General features: G+C 33.3%; 9 protein-coding genes across 9 annotated transcripts; 4 read left to right on the forward strand and 5 right to left on the reverse strand.

Annotated features, from left to right (window-relative positions):
* Positions 1-660: 660 nt before the first annotated feature.
* BX664DRAFT_241899 (uncharacterized protein) lies at positions 661-2,209 on the forward strand (the record flags this gene model as incomplete). Its single annotated transcript, XM_051540231.1, has 3 exons — positions 661-937; positions 1,385-1,723; positions 1,788-2,209. Coding segments are annotated over 3 exons (1,038 nt in total), but the record flags the coding sequence as incomplete, so codon positions are not given.
* Positions 2,210-2,731: 522 nt separating this feature from the next.
* Positions 2,732-5,817, reverse strand: BX664DRAFT_326073 (uncharacterized protein). Its single transcript, XM_051544148.1, has 6 exons — positions 4,809-5,817; positions 4,671-4,705; positions 4,519-4,581; positions 4,344-4,441; positions 3,258-4,267; positions 2,732-3,170 (listed from the first exon to the last, which is right to left on the reverse strand). Exons 1-6 carry the CDS (start codon positions 5,659-5,661, stop codon positions 3,082-3,084), a joined length of 2,148 nt encoding a protein of 715 aa, XP_051403537.1. The 5' UTR covers positions 5,662-5,817; the 3' UTR covers positions 2,732-3,081.
* Positions 5,818-6,209: 392 nt separating this feature from the next.
* On the forward strand, positions 6,210-7,765 carry BX664DRAFT_326077 (uncharacterized protein). Its single transcript, XM_051544149.1, has 5 exons — positions 6,210-6,302; positions 6,363-6,451; positions 6,517-6,626; positions 6,724-7,162; positions 7,219-7,765. The coding sequence occupies exons 1-5, from the start codon at positions 6,240-6,242 to the stop codon at positions 7,289-7,291; spliced, it is 774 nt and encodes a 257-aa protein (XP_051403538.1). The 5' UTR covers positions 6,210-6,239; the 3' UTR covers positions 7,292-7,765.
* A 53-nt stretch (positions 7,766-7,818) lies between these two features.
* BX664DRAFT_275957 (S-adenosylmethionine synthase) lies at positions 7,819-9,525 on the reverse strand. The gene is made up of 2 exons (XM_051541307.1): positions 9,410-9,525; positions 7,819-9,286 (listed from the first exon to the last, which is right to left on the reverse strand). The coding sequence occupies exons 1-2, from the start codon at positions 9,459-9,461 to the stop codon at positions 8,187-8,189; spliced, it is 1,152 nt and encodes a 383-aa protein (XP_051403539.1). The 5' UTR covers positions 9,462-9,525; the 3' UTR covers positions 7,819-8,186.
* A 1,541-nt stretch (positions 9,526-11,066) lies between these two features.
* Positions 11,067-12,239, forward strand: BX664DRAFT_275960 (uncharacterized protein). Its single transcript, XM_051541308.1, has 2 exons — positions 11,067-11,687; positions 11,758-12,239. The coding sequence occupies exons 1-2, from the start codon at positions 11,096-11,098 to the stop codon at positions 11,901-11,903; spliced, it is 738 nt and encodes a 245-aa protein (XP_051403540.1). The 5' UTR covers positions 11,067-11,095; the 3' UTR covers positions 11,904-12,239.
* Positions 12,240-14,070: 1,831 nt separating this feature from the next.
* On the reverse strand, positions 14,071-14,813 carry BX664DRAFT_246802 (uncharacterized protein; the record flags this gene model as incomplete). Its single annotated transcript, XM_051540257.1, has 3 exons — positions 14,071-14,400; positions 14,472-14,585; positions 14,667-14,813. Coding segments are annotated over 3 exons (591 nt in total), but the record flags the coding sequence as incomplete, so codon positions are not given.
* Positions 14,814-15,012: 199 nt separating this feature from the next.
* BX664DRAFT_326085 (WRB/Get1 family) lies at positions 15,013-16,122 on the reverse strand. Its single transcript, XM_051544150.1, has 5 exons — positions 15,978-16,122; positions 15,800-15,910; positions 15,638-15,707; positions 15,392-15,574; positions 15,013-15,298 (listed from the first exon to the last, which is right to left on the reverse strand). The coding sequence occupies exons 1-5, from the start codon at positions 16,059-16,061 to the stop codon at positions 15,162-15,164; spliced, it is 585 nt and encodes a 194-aa protein (XP_051403542.1). The 5' UTR covers positions 16,062-16,122; the 3' UTR covers positions 15,013-15,161.
* Positions 16,123-16,190: 68 nt separating this feature from the next.
* Positions 16,191-17,622, forward strand: BX664DRAFT_326087 (GTP cyclohydrolase 1 type 2/Nif3). Its single transcript, XM_051544151.1, has 7 exons — positions 16,191-16,339; positions 16,452-16,543; positions 16,598-16,751; positions 16,828-16,902; positions 16,960-17,061; positions 17,137-17,316; positions 17,392-17,622. The coding sequence occupies exons 1-7, from the start codon at positions 16,246-16,248 to the stop codon at positions 17,520-17,522; spliced, it is 828 nt and encodes a 275-aa protein (XP_051403543.1). The 5' UTR covers positions 16,191-16,245; the 3' UTR covers positions 17,523-17,622.
* A 403-nt stretch (positions 17,623-18,025) lies between these two features.
* Positions 18,026-20,193, reverse strand: BX664DRAFT_326093 (acyl-CoA dehydrogenase/oxidase). The gene is made up of 10 exons (XM_051544152.1): positions 20,065-20,193; positions 19,898-19,992; positions 19,726-19,826; positions 19,563-19,638; positions 19,435-19,481; positions 19,128-19,369; positions 18,951-19,035; positions 18,751-18,871; positions 18,283-18,648; positions 18,026-18,197 (listed from the first exon to the last, which is right to left on the reverse strand). Exons 1-10 carry the CDS (start codon positions 20,145-20,147, stop codon positions 18,139-18,141), a joined length of 1,275 nt encoding a protein of 424 aa, XP_051403544.1. The 5' UTR covers positions 20,148-20,193; the 3' UTR covers positions 18,026-18,138.
* Positions 20,194-20,862: the final 669 nt, after the last annotated feature.

Consider the following 20,862-nt stretch of genomic DNA (forward strand, 5'->3'; position numbering starts at 1 on the left):
AACAAAAATTGCTCAATTCATATGCAAAACTAAAAGTTTTATTACGCGGTAAAAACACACGCACCTGATTGGCTGAATCACGCTCTCATTAAGAAAAAAGAAAACGCGGCCTGCAATGAAAAAAAAAAAAAGTGGTAAAAAAAAAAAAAATTTAAAAAAAAGTGCGCTCAACGAATTAATTCTTTTCTCTTTCCTCACTTTTTTTTTCACTATCCTCCTTTCTTTTGTTTTCTTTTTCTTTCTATTTCTTGTGAATTCGACGATAACTTATATTTACTTCTCTGCATTACAACACGTAAGTGATCCTCCCTTTCTACACGGCAAATATTTCAATAAAAGAAAAAGAAAAAAAAAAAGAAATAAAAAATGAAAACGCGGTTTGGCCTACTATATTAAACACGTGATTTATCCATTCATAGATTCAACACTATGACAACTTCTCCACCAACTACTAAACACTTTGGTAATGCTTTACAAAAGTCCATTCAATACACCAATACCGTGCATATCAATACTACAACTATCGAGCGACCTGTTTCACCTGAACCATATTCATCAGAATTTGCCCTCAACTCGGATGATCTTGTACCTACCTCAGCCCTTGGTATAGAACAAGACGATGAACGTATCCAATCTCATTCTCAAGAAACGACAAACTCTTCTTCTTTGGTTATTGTCGGCTCTTACGAACAACGTATCACTTTAGGTCGCGGAGGCTCATCCACTGTCAAAATCGGACGCCGTAACCGCCAAATCAGTCGTACACATGTCGCTATTGAATATAACTCCAACAATGATCATTTCGAATTGGTAGTCTTAGGCCTCAATGGTGCAACTGTGGACAATGTTCTCTATCGCCAACATGAAAGAGCTCTTTTGTCAGATTATTCGTTTATTGACGTCTTGGGTGATACTTTACTCTTCCGACTTCCTGCTCGTCCTATTACTCCTCAACAAGTACGAAAGCAATCTTCTTTCTCACAAGTACAACATTCATCCAACAACAACACCAACGATAATAACGACAACAATAACGATGATGCCAATGATGAAGATAAAGATATTGCTCCTATTAAAAGTCACCTGTCGGATATTATGACTTCTGCCGTTATGGATAAACGACAACAAGAGAAGGAAATCACCAAGGAACAACAAAAACAACAACAACAACAACAACAACAACAACAACAACAACAACAACAACAACAACAACAACAACAACAACAACAACAACAACAACAACAACAACAACAACAACAACAACAACAACAACAACAACAACAACAACAACAACAACAACAACAACAACAACAACAACAACAACAACAACAACAACAACAACAACAACAAGAAGAAGAAGAAGAGGAAGAGGAAGAAGAAAAAGTCCAAGCCAAAGAATCTCAAGAAAAGCTTTTCTTAGACAAAAAGAGTTCGCCATTACACCAAGGTATGGATAGCGCATTATCATCACCATCATCACCAGTATCATCATTAGTATTACAACCAAAGGAACCGACTTTAGACCAAATCGAATCCACAACTCATGAAACATCTGAATCAGTGACTCCCAAAGTAGAAGAATCAGCATCTGTCAACTCCCTTGACTCCACAGCAATCAACGAAAATGAAGATAACGAGGATGATGATAAAGAAAATGTACCATCTTTGGAACAAGAAGATAAAGACACAACAGATTATGCTGAAAATATTATTGATATTTTGGGTAAGAGAAAAATAAAGAAATAGGGGACAATCTCTTCCGTACTAACTTTTTTTTTTTAATAAAGTCTTTTCAAGGAAATCATCTATGCCAATCAGTGATATTTGCTCGCGTATCATCAAGACAAATCCAGCTTACAAGAAACAAGATCGAGAAGTATGGACCAAACGAATTCAACGAGTACTCAAAGAGAAGGCATTCTTTGGAGAAATTGTACGAAAAGGAAAAACAGCTGATGGATCACCCAAGGAAAATCTCTACTACTACAACAGTGACATGGATCCTGTAGAATGGCGTCGCGCAACCTATACTCAAGTTGGACGAAGTGCTCGGAAGTGTACATTACAAGACAAGCAATACTTTTGGCGTATTCCCCCAAAGCTTGGTAAAAACCGTCATGCATATATTCCTCCTCCAGCTCCTCTTCAAGAAAAACGCAAATTGGATGTGGATCCCTCTGATGATGATCTCTCCGTGAAAAAACAAAAGCAGTAGGTTTATCCGTCTCTTCATTTTTTTATTATACACATATTTAACATCATCCTCATTCGACCATGTCTATAGTCACTTCACTTTTTGATAGTTTTGATACACATACAAACACACACATATTCCACAATCTCTCTCCTTTATTATATACATCCTTTTTTTTCTCTCTTTGCATTCACTCTTCTCCCCCCTTTTTTGTTTAAAACAAATACAATAATAAAAAAAAAGATAGTAATCATACTTATAATTTGTTCTCTGAAATAAAAGCTCTGACCTTTCTTACAAATAGGTTTATTTTACTTACTTGATAATACGCAGACACGATTTTGCTATTTAGTGCGGAAAATGGCATAAGTCTTTACATATCTATCTATATATATATATATATATATATATATATATATATTTCTTTTGTGGGATGATGGATGATGAGCAACAGCTACTCTAGGAAGTATTGGTTTCAGTTTTGACCTGCTTATCGTATTCATCCTTCGTCATCCAGTAAATTGATATGATACAAAATAAATTAATCTCAACGCTGTTTGTCTATATCGTTCAACCGTATCATTTTATCCACATCTTCCGCATCATTTCATCTGTTAAGATCAGTTTTCATTGATAGTATTCACCCAGATTTGAAAAAGAAAATTTTATTTGAAGAGATTTTTCCAGACGATTGTCAACAAGAAGGGCGGATATAGTCATAAAAAAAGTGACAAGAAAGGAGGATAAATAAAAAAAAATATATAGATAGATAGATACATAAAACTACAATAGTAATAATAAATAATAATAATAATAATCATAATAATAAAGAGAGTATGAAAAGAAAAATCAACAATAACCCATCATAGTTGGAGATAATCTGAACTCTAAAGTTTGGCAGAAGCGGCCCCGTTTTTGGCAATACAATCAGCAACATGGAGAGCAACGGCTTCTACGGTTACCATGGGATTGACGCCTAGAAAAAAAAAAAAAAGAATAATCAATGGTTGACATTTTTTTTTTTTTTTTTTTTTTTTTTTTTTTTTTTTTTTTTTTTTTTTACCTGTAGCGGTAGGGAATAATGAGGTATCAGCTACATAAAGTTGTTTGACTTCCCAAGTTTCACCAGTAGGTTTTGTAGCAGAGACATTAGGGGAGATACCCATTCTTGCGGTACCCATTTGATGAGCAGCATAGATTCCAGCACCAAATGGAGGAAGACCGACCTTGGCCACATTGTTCCTCCAGGCAATATAACGAGGATTATCCACACGACTTTGTTCATGAGGACCAAAGACAAAGGGATCGATAGCAAATTGGCCTGTTTCTACTTCACGTGCACCAGCTGCCACTAATACATCCAGAGAGCGCAAAATACCAGCGAGAATCGATTGCCGATCATGATTTGATAAGTTGTAATCCACTGCTAGATTGCCATGTTCATCGTAGCGTACACATGATTCTGTATCCTTATCACGAGCTAGGACCAAGATAGGTGAGTAATGACGATATCGAAGCATCTTTTCCTTGTGGTGATGAATGCCTCGCCAAAGAATAATAGATGAAAATGAACCAGCAGGTGTTGCAGGAACTTCCAATTTGGCACCATATCCTTCACCATCCACATTTTCCGCAACGTTGCTAACTGCTGTCATGATGGAGCCTTCGAATGTATCCACAGGTTGTTCAAAATACCCATAAGTGATTGCAGAAGGATGAATACGAAGATGACGACCAATATGTTTATTTTTCAATCCACTACGTTGAAGGACACCAGGAGTTTGCAATGAGCCGGCAGCACAGACTACAGTATCCGAATAAATCTTAACCTTGCGTTGACCTTGTTCATGACCAATGACAGCTTCCACTCCAACCGCCTTGTTATTTTCCACCAACACGCGAAGTACTTTAGTACGATCGATAAATTTGGCACCATATTGTTGAGCATCACGAAGCCAAGTAGCTGAAGTTCCATTCTTGATTCCATCTTTACATCCAGCAAAACAAAAGCCACAACTATGTGATCGACCACCTGTGTTTTGATGAAGATCTGCGATATGATATCCAAGAGCTCTAATGAATTGAATGTGGAACAATCACGTATCAGTAACAACCCTTTTTTTTTTTTTTTTTTTTTATTCATACTTACTTGCATCCATCCACTAAATGTTGATTACTGTTATTGTGTTTTACCCCTGTGGTAGAAGCCCCAATTCTTTCAAATACACGTTCAAGATCACTGGTGAACTTTTAAAAGGAATAAATTTAGATGTTAGAATATTGTATGTGAATCAGATAATGATATAAACGAAAAATGTTGTTACCTTTGGAGATATAAAATGAGTCAATCCTTGTTTTGCCCATTCTTCTCGCACAAAATGCTGTAACTATTGATCAAAAAAGAAAAAAAAAAATAAAGTTAGATAAGTAAGAAAAAGTGATCATATATGAAGTTTTTTTTTTTCTTTAAACCTACTTTCAAACTTGCAGACCAGTTGACCGTAGTTCCACCTTTTTTTTTTTTTTTTTTTTTTTTTTTTTTTTTTTAAAAAAAAAAAAAAAAATCAGTCATCATCAACTCATATCTCTTTTTTTTTTTTTTTTGTCTTGTTACCTCCAAAAGTACTTCCAGCAGCAATATTGACATTACCATCAGTAGAGGAAAAGAAACCACCAGCTTCATACAAATTTGACATCGCATCACCTTCAACCAAAGAGAGATCAGATTCATGATAGTAAGTTCCTTTTTCGATGACAAGTACTGATTTTCCAGTTTTAGCTAGTTCAGCAGCAGTTACGCCACCTCCACCACCACTTCCAATGATAATACAATCCCAAGATGGCACAGACAAAAGTTCAGATTCGGTCAACATGGGTAAACGAGGGAGAGGATTGACAGGTTGATAATCAGGATGATTTCTCACAGGATCTTCAGCAGGAAAACCCATAGCACGATGAAGCACACGATTTTCCTTATTGACAAACACTGGGTTCAGACATACACCAGAGAAGGATTTGAATAATAGACGAAGTTGAGGAATAAAGGAATGTCGCCAACCATTCACAGCCGCTTCACGATCCTTTAAAGACAATTGTGAAAAAGGAGCAAAATGACCAGTCAGAGCAAACGTGCCAGCACGAGTGGAGAGTACAGACAGAATCAGTTGAAGTTCACTTCTTTTTTCAGGAGCAGCTGCACGGTTCAAAAAACCTAATACCACAGACTTGTAATTCTCGAGATCTGACGACTTGAGTTTGGCAAACTTGATAATGCTTTCACGATCCAATCCAGTTTGAGAGTATCGGTCTGCTAGTTGTTCAGCTTCTTCATCGTCCAAAGCGCCAATAAAAGTATCCATCAGTGCAATAAGTGTTTCCCATTGGTCTTGATTTAAATCAAATGCTGCTGATACATGGAAACGAAATGGATCTTTTACTGTTGTTGTTGTTGAGATGGTTTCTATCATATTGTTAATATCGTTGTGATAGAAAAAAAAATGAGTAAGAAAAAAAAATTGTGGGGAAAAAAAAAGGTGACAAATAGATTACTGTGGTTTTATACCTGACAAAATCATCTTTCCACGTGCTACTAAGAAAAATCTAAACTCTAAAGAAAAAAAAAAAAAAAAAAAAAAGGAAAAGAAAAAAAGGGCAATGATTGCATTTTAAATGCCCGGTCTTTGCCCCATTGATTTTTCTGAGACAAGTGTCAACTTTTATTTTCTATTTTTGTCTATCATCAACACTAATAAAGTGGTCTGACTTTTTGTTTTTGTCTCATAAGAATTTGTATGTCTAGTTAAACTGTTCTTAGTTAATTACTGATTATGTATATCAAGTATAATGAATGGTCAGTGCTTCTGATCACTTTTTCTTCTTTATGTCAAATGCTTAAGAAACCGAGTTTTGCTCTTCTTACCAAATTGAGTTTAAAAATTTACTTTTTTTTTTTGGTCTGTTGCCTTGATTTTTTTACTTTTCTCCCTCTGCCTCTTTTTTTTTTTTTTTTTTTTTTTTTTTTTTTGGCTTCAACATACAAATAGGAATGACCAATAAACTACTTCTTGTTTTTATCCATGGTTTTCGAGGTAGTGATACAAGTTTCAAGGTAATAACTTCAATACCAATTTAGAAGTTGGTCTTAATAACTTTATCTATTTCATGTTAGGATTTTCCAAACTGGCTCAAAACATCTCTTCATGATACTATGAATATGGATGTAGAAACAATAGTCTATCCTAGTTACAAAACAACAGGGTAAGTTTTCCGATGACTATAATAGAATGACATTTAACTTTTTTTTTTTTTTTTTTTTATCTTAGAGATCTATCTTTGGCTGTACGAAACTTTAGTGCCTGGCTCATTGATCAAACCAAAAATAAGGAAAATTTGGATATCATATTATTAGGACATTCTATGGGTGGAATTGTTGGTAAAAAAAAAAAAAAAAAAAAGAAAAAAAAATCAAAGAAGAATAAAATAACGATAAATACTAATAAAATGAAAAAAATAATATGATTTATAAATAGGCGCTGAAACCATTCTCCTTTTTGATGGAAGACGTCATGATAATCCTTTAGGTAGTGCCTCTATCATTGGTTTATTGGCATATGATACTCCTTTTTATTCCGTAAATCAAGACTCTTTATCTTCTGCTGCATTATCTCAGGTGGACAAATACTCTCGATATATTCCTTCTTCCTTATTATCTTCCAGTAACAACAGTAGATCAACATCATCATCATCTCCATTATCATTGACTTGGGATACAACATCATCAATCACGACTTCTCAGTCATCATCTAGTACAAAAAAATGGGGTCTCTTTGCTGGAGCTGTTGGTGCGGTTGGTGTAGCTGCAGTAGGTGCTTATTTGACTCGTGATAAGATTGCATCCACAGTGTCTGATGCATATGACCAATTGGAATTCGTTAGTGCATTGATGGATAGAAATGGATGTCATAAAAGGTAAAATCAGGAAAAAATAAAGAAAGTATAATGTTTATTTATTGTTTCTCAATTAGGATGAATGCTTTACTTGAAGTTCCGGATATTTTTGTACGATGCTTTTACATACAGGTAACAAACAAGTTTTAAGTATATAAAAAAAAATAAGGATCGGAAAAATCGGGAAAACATTCGTTTCAAAAGGAAAGAGTTATTATTCAAATTTTTACCACGGTCATTGTAACTTTTTTTTTTTCTTTTTGTGGAAATAGATACCATCTGAGGGTACAACAAACAGAACGTTTATTGCATTACCACCAGCTGATACAATGTATGTGTTTATACCCATGGTCACCAAAGTCGAATCCGAAATCATTGCTCATACAAGTATTTTTGATCCCAAGAAAAACGATTATTATTATACCGTGGGATCTGATTCTATTACCCTTATTGCTGAAATGGTGGCGCGTCATGGTCGTAAAAAGCAACATTCAACAGGACCTGTTCTGGATCTTGACTTGGATTAGAATAGAACATGTAATTTAGACTTTTTTCCCCCCTTACATCCATATACCATTCATATCATCTTTTTTTTTTTTTTTTGATTAATAAAATTGATCATACATACAATCAATTATTATATTTAAAAATAATCATCATATAAAAGTCATCAAAAGTTCAATATTGAAAAAAAAAAAAATTGTTTATTAAAATATAAATAGTGATAATTCTTGTCCTGCAACCGGGACACTGTCGGCTGACGATGTTGAACGTCAAAAAGATACAAAATATGTATAAGAGAAAGGAATTAAATTATCTAACAAAAATCAATGATGCAAAATAATATAAGAAAAAAAAGTATATAAAAAAAAAAAGAAGAATGACAAATGAAGTAAATAGAGAGAAAAGTGAGAGTGATATCATAATAATACTAAATGACGAAAGAGATGAGATTGATAAACAAAGGGAAAGATGGAAATAGTTTGTTGAAAACATGAATCAAACAAAAAAGGTAATACTAATAATATAAAAAAAAATCAGCAATTTAGAACTTGAGTTCCTTAGGTTGATCCCAGGTGAATTCTTCACGACCGAAGTGACCATAAGCAGCAGTCTTTTGATAAATGGGTTGGAAGAGATCCAATTCCTTGACGATGACACCAGGACGTAAATCAAAGTTGTTCTTGATGATTTCGAGGATTTCGGATTCAGAGCGAGTGGAGGTACCGTAGGTATCAACAAAGACAGAGAGAGGTTCGGCCACACCAATAGCATAAGAAAATTGAACAAGAGCACGACGACACAACTTGGCGTTAATCAAAGACTTGGCGACCCAACGAGCAGCATAAGCACCGGAACGATCGACCTTGGACCAATCCTTACCAGAGAAAGCACCACCACCATGAGCACCCCAACCACCATAGGTATCAACAATAATCTTACGACCAGTCAAACCAGCATCACCTTGAGGTCCACCAATAATGAACTTGCCAGAAGGTTGCAAATGGTAGATAGTGTTTTCATTCAACAAATGAGCAGGGACAACGGGCTTGACAACATGTTCCATCAAAGCCTTGCGCAAATCTTCAGTGGAGATATCTTCAGCATGTTGAACAGAGATGACAATAGTATCAACACGTAAGGGGACCATGGCACCATTTTCCTTCTTGTATTCAATAGTCACTTGAGTCTTGGAATCAGGGCGTAACCAGGAGAGAGTACCATCACGACGAAGATCAGCCATACGACGGTTCAATTTGTGGGAAAGAACGACAGTCAAGGGCATCATTTCGGGAGTTTCATCAGTAGCATAACCAAACACAATACCTTGATCACCAGCACCAATATCTTCAATGTTGAAAGACTTTTGAACCAAACCTTGAGAGATATCAGGAGATTGTTGTTCAATAGCAACCAACACATTACAAGTCTTGTAGTCGAAACCCTTATCGGAAGAGTCATAACCAATTTGCTTGATGGCATTACGGATAATCTTTTGATAGTCGAGGTTGGCCTTGGTGGTGATTTCACCGAATACCATAATCATACCAGTCTTGGCAGCAGTTTCGCAAGCAACCTTGGACAAAGGATCTTGAGCCAAACAGGCATCCAAAATAGCATCAGACACTTGATCACAGATCTTGTCTATATATACAAAAAAAAAAAAAAAAAAAGAGGATGATGAGTATCAATATTATATATTATTTCGAGTTCAACAAAGAACCATAAATAACAAGAATAAAAAAAAAAGGTATATTATTCACTTACCAGGGTGACCTTCACCAACAGATTCAGAAGTAAAGAGGAAAGTTTCGCTCATGATGGTGATTCGTGTATATGTGTTTTTTCAAAAGGAAAAAAAAAAAAGGGTAAAGAAAGAGAGAAAAAAAGGAGAAAAGTCGGCAACAAAAAAAAAATTTATTTGGGTCTCTTATATTGTGAGACAGAGACTTTTTGAGTCGAAGGGGAGGAAGAGAAATGAGTGCACCCCAGCCACCTGAAAATCTCCACTTTACCCAATGAAAATTTTTGATGGGAAATTTCATCCAATCATTGCACAATCACACCATCTTCCATCTATCAAATCCTTTGAAAATGTCGCGTTCCTAGGATGGAGAATTGTCAAAGTCCGAAACATCAAACAAAAAAAAAAAAGAGAGATGGTAAAGATTGGGGGTGACAAACCATCACAATCTAATTTGATGGTCAATGTTAAAAATATAAAAAAAAAGTCTTTTGATAAAAACAATATTTTTATTGAATATATGTAATAAAACTATCTGAGATCATAACTATCTAATACTACTCTAAGCCTATTGAATAATCATGTCCTATTCATCTAAAATAATAATAATGAATGATTTTAGTATAAACATTTAATCTATATTATTTGAATTTTGATAAGTGATCTTTCAGCAACTGTGACATTCGACATTCTATAATGTGCTTGTACAGTGCACGAGTCCGTCCGCCCGTCAACTGGTATCATCATTAAGATCACCCATCCCTTTTTTATTTTAAAATCTTTTCTCTTACCTTCTACATAATAATAATAATATATTTATCCAAGAGTCCATCAAATCATTTTTCAAGTTTATAAATATAAACCATTCAAACTATATATATAGATATAAAAATAATTAGAAAATCATTTCAAACTAACCAGTTTCAAGTTTCTTTTTTTTTATGTGTTTATATATGAGTGTCTCAGACAAGGCTGAAAACTTATAATGTCAATGGGCAACATAAGGGTAATTCAGGGATAAAAATATATCGAGACATATTTATCATCATTGACACTCATTACACATAAACACATATTAAAGATATATAAGGATGACTTTACCTGTTCATGTTCTCTTGAAAGTTTCAAATAAAAAAATAAAAGAAAAGAAAAGAAATAGAAAAAAAAAACTCTTTTTTTTTTTTGAACCTTTTATTATGATTAGTTTAGACAGTCCAAGAAAAATTTTCAGTGACTATTGACTATGACATTCAACCCCAGCCATGGTTTTTTTTTATTGGAACTACCCACCCTTTATTATACAGTATCATTACAAAGTTAAAGAAGTTCAATTTAGCAAAAAAAGTATCTAGTAAAAGAAGATCATCAAAGTGATAAAGACATGAGACAGCAAATGTGATTCTTATTGATTAATTGAGATTACCAGATGATATGTGCACGTTGAAGTAATCCCGTCTACCGTCGATTCATGCAAGTATCCAATCAAAAGAGGTTCCCGAGGTGAGTGATCTAGAAACTCCTTTGTTAGTTGCTTGAACTTTATTCCCCTGATCTGCTTTTTTTTTTTTTTACGATCAGGATAATCGTTTTAAACCATAAAATTCAATGATGATGCATATTTTTTTCTTTTTCTTTTTCTTTTTTCTTTTTTTTTTTTTTTTTTTTTTTTTTTTTTTTTTTACATAATATTTACAAACGACCGGATAATCATGCTTGTATACTACTATGGCATCAGTATGATTTTCCTTGGATCATGTTTCTTTGTATCCAAACAACATATCGTTACCACTGAAAAGCAATTAAGTTGGGTGTTGACCTTTACAAGCAGTTTGATTTGTTCTTTTTGTTCATTACCCAATCTTTATCATTTTTGGCAAAGTGGATATGATATGCATTGGCTTACTTTAAACACTCAACAGGATATCGCCTTGGTTTGTTTCTTCCAGGTTTATCTTGCCATGGATCTTGGTTTGGGAAGACGTTATTATCGACAAAGGATCAATTGGGTGACTGGTTACTTGCATCATAGTGTTTATCTTGTTCTATTGACTTGGTTCTTGAAATGTCGTATTCCTTCTTTCTTTGTCGCTGCATCTGTACTTGAAGTACCCACCTTGATCTTGGCTCTTGGCTCTATTCATCCACCTTGGCGATCTGATCGTTTGTTTGCCTTCACTTTCTTTTGTCTCCGTTTAGTTCTTCATACCGTCATGATTCGTTTGCTCAAACATCATCATCATGTTAGATCTCTATGGTGCATTGCTTTGGCCATTTTGCCATTACATCTTTATTGGTTTTATGGTAATCCTTTTTTTTTTTTTTTTTTTTTTTTTTTTTTTTGGAAGATAAGCTAATTTTTTCTTTTTTTTAGGTATCATCCATTTACAGGCTCGTAAATACAGACATAAACATAATACCACTACCATCACATTGTTAACTTCACTGAAGAGTCAACCTACATCTACCATAAGCATCCCAAGTGAAGCTATTCAAGAAGTATGTTTCCTTGTCAAATGAATTTCTTTCTCTCTCTTTTTACTATATCCAAGAATCAGGCTTTTTATCGATCGATGAATCCATGCATGATGATCAACCATATGGTCCTTTCTTTTAGTTCCTATTACATATTGGGAGAGGGGGAATATTACTGGTTGACTCTGTACTATCTTTTTTAATCTATCTAATTATTTTATACATACAGAACTCCCCTTCCATCTAGATTATTTATTTCTATGACTGTATATATTTTATATTCCTATGTATTATGATAAATCGTTTCATTCAGATGAAATATTACAAATATATCCCTTGCATGAATCAAATCATTTCGCCTTCTCAAACACATAGAACACAGGGGCACTTCCGATTGGTTCATTTTTTTTTTTTTTTATATTTCGCCCTCTTTTTTTTTTTTTTTTTTTTTTTTTTTTTTTTTTTTTTTTTTGTTCCTTTTTTTTTTTCTTTTTCAAAATACAATCTACACGATGCTGGTATTAGTGTTCTTACCTTCTACACACTTCATAGTGAAACCAACCTGGACTATTCTTCTATATGCATGTATGTGAATGTACCGCACTCGTTTTCTTTATGTTGAAAGACTTTATTTTTTAGCTATGCTTTTTGGCAAGAACAACAAGTTGCTTCAGTGGAGTGATAATGGTAAAAGAAAGAGAAAGAAAGAGGGAGAGAGAGAGAAAAAAAAAACAAAATCATGACGGATAAGCTAAAGAAAATACAAAGATAATGTTTGATGATTAATACTTGTTTTATTTTCAGTTTAGAATAGGTGGGCACTACAGATGATTGGAACACGAGCTAATATATTAATATCACAGGTAAGAAAAGAGAAAAAAAAAGTGATTGATATGAAGGTATGGAAACAAATTTGATTTTTTTAATTTGTTGATGGACAGAATGGGATGTACAAGGCTCACAATGGACAAAATAGGCAGGATCAACAAAACTTCAAAATATCAATGGGATTCGGACAATGAAGCACTTTCTGATACCAAGACTCTTATCCATGATGGATATATATATTTTGTGTTAGTTTAGCTTACTGTTTGGATTGCCTATATTCGTGTACCTTTACTGAATAAAAAAAAATTCGGGTTTAAAATACTATCTACTATATACATGGTTGAATAATCAAAGGAGAAAAGATTGTAGAGGAAAAAACTTTTTTTATTATTATTTCTTTTGATATACAACTGAAGAGAGAGAGAGAGGGGAATCTATATTACAAAAAAAAAAAAAAAGATAATGATGGAGTAAGGAATAAATTGAATAAATATCAAAATAAGTCAAAATAAGAAAACTAGCTAATCTAAATGTAAAATCAAGCATTCCAACGGATGATTCTTCTTTTTGGAATTTTGATTCTGTGTCTTGAATACCGAGAAGGAAAGCCTTTATTGTTGTTGCTGTTGTTGATGATGCTAGTCTTGTGTACTAAACATTCCACGATGGTGTTGTTGAAATGACTGTTCTTGCAAACCACTGATAATGAATGTGATGATATCGATAAATCTGTCATCTTCTGTAATAAATTATGTGGTTGATTTGGTTGTATTGTGATTGGTTGACTAAAAAAGATAGTTGGAGAGATCGATTGCGTTGATGTTGGGTATAATGTTGCTCTTGAACTACTATGATTACGCCAGTTGTTAGCATAAGAGGGATGAAGGTTATCGTCTTGCTGATTATTTTGATCATTCCTTCCTATCTGATTATCACTTGCAGAAAAGTTTACAGGTATATCGCTGTCTGTTTTGTTGATGTTTGGAAAATGATGTTGTGTCGAATAAAAGGAGTTGCCACTGTCAAAGTCATACAAATCAGTGATATCATTGAATATACTATGGTCGAGTGTTGCGGAAAGAGGTGTACGTATGGAGCTGTCATCATCACCACTGAAATATGACGAAAGACTAACAGATGATGTATCAGAATAGCATTTAGTCGCTGATAATGCTGATGTCGATGAGATGAGACCCGGTACAGTAAGTAAGTCGCCGGTATTATCCTCGTTGGTGTAAGAGATAGGCTGTTGCATAATATTCTCTTCACTAAGATAATATGGATGCTGCTTTGTTGATGATATCGTTCCACAGGTATAAACAGACGAAGATTTGGAGGATAGTATCGGTGTTTTTGTTGCTGGTGCATCATTGATGTGGCGGAGACTATAGTCATGGACAACAAGAGGTAACGTATCTTGAAGAAAAACGCGTAATTTTGTTTCAATTTGTTGTTGTAAAAAGGATTTGATACTGGAGACAATATCAAAAGTGGAGCTGACACATAAGCTTTGTAAAGGATCATTTTTGAAGACCAGAGTAATACCTTTTGTCTTTGACATAGCCAACACAAGGATACCGTTGAGTTGAACATCACTGATACGTAATAGCATGGGTATTACTAAAGGTTGATCAGCAGCAACAATACTTGATCGACCATATCTTGATAAAGGATAAAATGTTTCTTGTTGTATTGGTTTATGTAGAGGATTCGCCTATAATAATAATAATAATAATAATAAATGAATATATTAATAAGGAATGAATTTTTAAGTTTGTAACATACTTGAACTTTTGTTTGTAATTCGATAAAAGAGTCACCGTGATACGTAAGTTTAAATATACCGCGAAAATAATCAGTGGTAAGTTCACATATTTCCAATATTTCCAGTTCTGGTGGCTAAAATATATATATATATATAAAAGTTAGTTTCAACCATATCGGGGAAAAATATCCAAGATAGATCCTTTTTCTACATACCATAGATCCCATGTTCAATTCTTTTACAAATATATGATCAGCAATATGTTTTGACTTTTGTTCTTTGTTCAATGCTATTTCCAGTTGATCTTTCGCTTCGATATAAAACTTATCGTCAAAGTTTGGCCAATTGAAACGAAATGACATTTCTTTTTGAAGTATAATTTGAAGATTGGTATAAACACAATAGATGTCAAAAGCAGATATATGAAGATACAAAAGAATAGAAGGATAATAGATAAAAAAAAATAATAAAGAAAAGAATTGGTATAAAAAGGAAAAGAAAAAGAGAAAAAAAAAAAAGGAAAGAATGAACAAAAAGAAGAAAGGAAGAAAGAAAGAAAAAAAAATATATGAAAAGGTAATTTTTTATTTCTTCGGGAGAAACGGAACGGAATGACCAAAGCGGCATTAGAGTTCCGCCTGACTCATTTTTTATTATTATTTTTTTTTAATAAGTTAAAGAGAAGAAGAAAGGAACAAAAACTATGTATACTATGAAGTAGATTGAGTTGGAGAGGGAGAGATAGTAGGTTCAGAATGTTTTGTAAATATAAAATCATTGGCAGTGAGAGCAACAGCTTTGATCATACGACGACAGGCAGCAAACCAAACAGCAACGCTCACCGAACCTATATAACGATAGAAAGAAAAAAAAATGATACGTTAAAAAAAAAAAAAAAAAAAGAGAGCTCAATATATTGTTCTCCATTTTCAATTTTTACCCAGCGGTGAGAAAGGTAAACATAATAATCGTTGAGCAGGTCCAAACCATCCAGGAGGTAAATAGAATACAGGTGTTTTTCTAAACCAAAGAACCATAAGTACTTGAGAACCATGAATAAGAAACCATAAAATTGACTTTAATTTCAGTTCAAAACCAGTCTTAGAAAACGCGATATCAGAGTCTACATCATATATGAAAAAAAAAACAATTAGTCATTTGCTAACACAGTTATTGAATAACTTACTTAGTTTTTCCAAATCTGCCATTCCTTTATCTAACCTTCGACGCATCTTTGCCCATTTTGCAAATTCATCCTATAATAATATATAAATATTGTTAGAGATGTCTTTCTAATATCGATCTATTTATTTTGTTCATCATAACACTAAAACTCTTACTTTCTTACCTGTGAACTAGTTGCAGCTAATTCGTTCTTCATTTTTAACAAATCGCGTTTTAATTTTTCTTGTTTTGCTACACGAGGATCCTTGGAGAGTTTCAAATACAAATCATGAGCCTATATTTGTAAATATTTTAAAAAGTAAGTATAGGAAAAAAAAAGAATGTCTATTAAATTTACTTACTGCTGATGTGACATAAGAATAACCAAGGAATAAGATGGATTCTGTTATAAGTACAAGTAAGAATATAACGGTTGGTAAATACATAATATTGATACAGGAAGGGAAAAAGAAAAAATACAAAAGAAACAAAAAAGAAATAAAAACGTACCCGTTGAAGGCGGAAAATGAAAAAATCTGCAAATGACAAAAAAGAAAAAGTGGGAAATTCAAAGCATTAAGTTTCTCACCTTTTCCTTCTTTTTCTCTCTCTTTTTTTTTCATATACCTCATGTCCCTCTTCTCTAAAGTCACGCGTGCCATGCGCACCATTGCGCCTCTTGAACTTGCTGATTTGACTTGGGATAATGTGGGTGTTCTTGTTGGTAAAAGAAAACATATTCTTCTATTTGACTATCCTAAAGTAGAACATCTTGACTAACCTTTCTTTTTTTTTTTTTTTTTTTCCTATGTACAAATATATTTTGCTTGTTATAGAACCACCTTATCCAGCCAAGAATACTAATCGTGTTTTTTTAACTATTGATTTGACTCCTCAAGTATTAGAAGAAGCTTTAAGTGATCCTGCTGTAAGTAAAACTATTCAAAAAAAAAGTATTGGTTATACTTAAATGTAATATTAGGTAGGTGCTATTGTGGCTTACCATCCACCCATATTCAGATCTATGAAGAGACTTACGACTTCTGATCCCAAACAAGATATGGTTATGAAAGCTGTGGCTAAAGGAGTTGGTATCTATTCTCCTCATACTGCTTGTGATAATTGCGAAAATGGAGGCAAGTAAAACCGCAATAAAAAGGAAAGAATTATCTTACTAAAATCAAGCTATGATTACTATTATTATTATTCTAGTGAACGATTGGTTAGCTAGCGGTTTAGGAAAAGGATCTATCAAACCTATCACTCCATTTGATAATCCACCTGAAGGTATGACTTACAATGGTAGACAATATATATTAACTAATTTTTCTCTTCCTGGTGTAGGTCATCCCAATGCTGGTACTGGTCGTTATTTTACCTATGATGAAGCTATTCCTCTATCTCAAGTAGTAGAACATGTGAAAAAATTGACTAAATTACAATACTGTAAGTTGTGAAGAAAAATCCATCTTTTTCTCTCTGTTGACTATTTTTTTTTCTTTCTTTCTTTCTTCATCATAGTACGTGTGGCTACTCAAAATCCATGTAACATGAGTAGCAATTTGATCAAAACAGTGGCTATTTGTGCAGGATCAGGATCATCCGTTTTGGGCCCTACTCAGGCTGATTTGTATCTTACAGGGGAAATGGGTCATCATGATGTATTAGCAGCTCTGGCTAACAATACTAGTGTGATTCTTTGTAAGTTGTATTTGTTGAATTATTTATGTCTCTTTTGATTCTATTTCATTGAATCTACTCTCTTTTTTATATTAGGTGAACATTCAAATACTGAAAGAGGATATTTGACAGCAAATTTGAAACCTGCTCTAGAAAAGGCATTGGCAACCGATGATGTAGAAGTGATAGTGAGTAAAGTAGACAGAGATCCTCTTTTTATTATGTAGTTTAGACATATTTTTATTATTACGATTATTATTGGTATTACTATCATTGTCCTTGGGTAGTGTAACTAATAAAAAATAAAGAATATTATTTTATCATCGTTTTTTTTATTAGTCTATTCTTTTTTATTTTTTTAATAGCTAAAAAAACTTGCAATCATACTTGTTAATCTTACACTGTTGTTCACTAGTAAGACAATCATCGCTATTGGTATAATCATCATCATCATATTCTAGTGCTTTATTATATGCTGATATCCGAAATAATAATAATAAAAAAAAAAGATTCAAGCAGAAGTAATCCTTGCATTGATTATCTATGAAATAAAGCATTCACTCATAAAATAACCTTGATCATTACAAATCATTGATTCCCATAAACTATTATAGAAATCACTAAGAAAATCTATTGGAAGTAATATAAAATCAAATATATATAAGTGACAAGAAAAGAGAGCCATGTGATGGAAAATAATATCAAATAACAATTCAAAATATTCATTTCATCTGTTTCTACATATGTATTTTTATTTCAAATGACAAAAAAATAACGACACTAAAAAAAAATGTGATACTATCTACACGATCATCCTAAACATCCATCATCCTATCGACGAATCTATTTGTACTTGGGCAAAAGAATCTTGGCGATGGTTTCCAATTGCATATTGTTGGTACCTATCATTATCAAAAAATGAGTATCTTTGATCTAATTTATTCTTATCTTCCTCTCCCTCTTTTTTTTCTTCTTTTCTTTGTTTACCTTCATAGATAGAACCAATCTTACTATCTCTGTAGAATTTTTCGACACCAGTTTCACGGACAAAACCATTGCCTCCCATCCATTCAACAGCGTAGCTTGTAGCCATTTCAGCAACACGAGTAGCCTTAAGCTTACACATGGCAGCTTCCATAACGAAAGGTTTACCTTCTTCCTTGAGACGAGCAGCATTGTAGGTCATCAAACGAGCAGCTTCAATTTCCACAGCGACTTGAGCGAATTGGTGTTGCATAGCTTGGAAGCTTGCGATAGGCTTACCAAATTGCTTACGTTCATGAGCATAAGTAGCAGCAATGTCAAAGGCACCTTGAGCACAACCAATCATTTGAGCAGCAATACCAATACGACCTATCAAACAATGTCAAGCGTTTTATTTATTTATTTTTTTAAAAAAAAAAGAGGAATTGAGTTGATCATCCAAATATTTCATATACTAGCTTTATATTATACCTTCATTCAAAGAGTCGATAGCATATTTATAACCATCACCAATGGTACCGAGAACATTTTCTTTGGGAACCTTGATATCATCAAAGTTCAAGACACAAGTAGAAGAAGCACGAATACCCAACTATCAAGAAAAAGGGCACGTCTTAGTACAACAGTATATTTTCCAAAAAAAAAAAGAAAAGAAAAGAAAAAAAAGTTACCTTCTTTTCTTTCTTGGCGATTTGAACACCCCATTCTTTTTCGACAATAAAGGCAGTGATACCCTTGTAACCCTTGGAAGGATCGCTATAAGAAAGTATCCAAAAAAGGAACATAAATGATTAGTCTACATCGTTTTTTACATTGTAACATCTCCGATCTCCTCTTTTTCTACTTACACATTAGCAAAGATGACAAAGATGTCAGCTTCACCGGAATTGGAAATCCACATCTTACCACCATTGATAACATAATGATCACCCTTATCTTCTGCACGAGTTTGAAGAGCAAAGGCATCACTACCAGCACCTGCTTCAGAGATACAGAAACTACCGACAGTATCAGTTGCAAGACGAGTCAAGTACTTTTCCTTGAGATCTTTATTAGCCCACTTCCGAATAACAGTATTGGTCAAAGTATTCTATATATGTATGGATATATAAAAGAGATGAGATTGGGTTCAAATAAGATCATTGTCTAACTTACGTGAATATCACACAAAGCACTGATAGAAGGATCAACCTTGGCAAGTTCTATTTGTGAATTTAAAAAAGAAAAAAAAAAGGATGAGTTTGAACAAATGCAAACATTATCATCAACAACTTTTAGTTTACCTTCAACAGCCAAAATAGCAGCAGTGAAAGAACATTCAGCACCACCAAAATCACTTTCAGTTTCAAGACCCATCAACTAGTAAGAGATCATTTTTTAAAAAAAGGGGTGTGTGTCAGTGTGATCCGATTGTTATTAGTATTATCTCTCATATTCTTTGCTTACCCCATTTTCAAACATAGAGTCAATGATATCTTTATCCATTACTTCAGCTTCATCCATGGCTTGGACACGAGGTTGAACCACTTCACGAGCAAAACGACCAACTATTTAAAACCAAACAAAAAAAAAAAAGCGTGAGTACAGAACATCGAGTTTTTTTTCTGTTCATTCTTACCAGTATCCTTGAACATCAATTCTTCTTCAGTAAAAGAATAAAGAGAAGAGGGAGATTCGCAAACAGTAGGAACAGCATACTTCATAGAATAATGACTAATAATAAAAAAAGTTGTCTTAATTTAAAGTCATCTTCCCCCCTTTTTTTTATTACTATTTCTAGTTTACCGAAGAGGAGCTTGACGAGTCAAAAGGGAAGTAGAAGCACGTGCTACTTGAGGAAGCTTATAGGCAAGTCTAGTAAAGTTCATTGTATATGTTTGTTGATGAAGTCAAGTTTTTGATGAGAAAAAAAAAAAAAAAAAAGAAAAAAAAATTCGCGTCTGTGGAGAAAAAAAAGTATCATTTTAAGCTATAGAAAACAGTTTCCCACGGTGGACGGGCTTTGGACATACGAACCCAGAACTTTTTTTCCCCTCTTTTTTTTTTTTTTTTTTAAGATGATAAAACCAACCAACCAAAGTAAAACATGCCATAACAACAAATGATCATCTAAGAGGTCCAGAATATGAGGATGAAAAGACAAAATACAAAAAAAAAAAAAAATAGTCAATACTTTAATGATATGAGTATAATTTTGAGAGGAAATAAAAAAAAAATAAAGTGTAAAGTCATCTATAAGCACATGAGAGCGCTTGTCAGATTTTTTCCCAATTCATTTTTACCTTGCCTATTTATATATCCGGGCATCGATCTGCTGTGTTTTCCTTAAAAAAATTTCAAGTTACCATTTTGAGTTATAGTACAAAAACTGGTTTATTTTATATTCCTATTAATGACACTCAAAAGGACTTGCAATACATTCTGATTTCTATATAAAATGGGATTCAATATATAGTGATTCAATTTGTAAACTTTATTCAAAGATGATGATGGGTTAGTGATAAAGATAAATATAAAAATGCTAAAATGATGAATGATAAACTAAAGCTAGAAATCGATATTCTAAATCAAATAAAAAAAAAT

This window comes from Halteromyces radiatus (assembly GCF_025201355.1).
Source record: "Halteromyces radiatus strain CBS 162.75 chromosome Unknown BX664scaffold_2, whole genome shotgun sequence".
Lineage (NCBI taxonomy): Eukaryota > Fungi > Mucoromycota > Mucoromycetes > Mucorales > Cunninghamellaceae > Halteromyces > Halteromyces radiatus.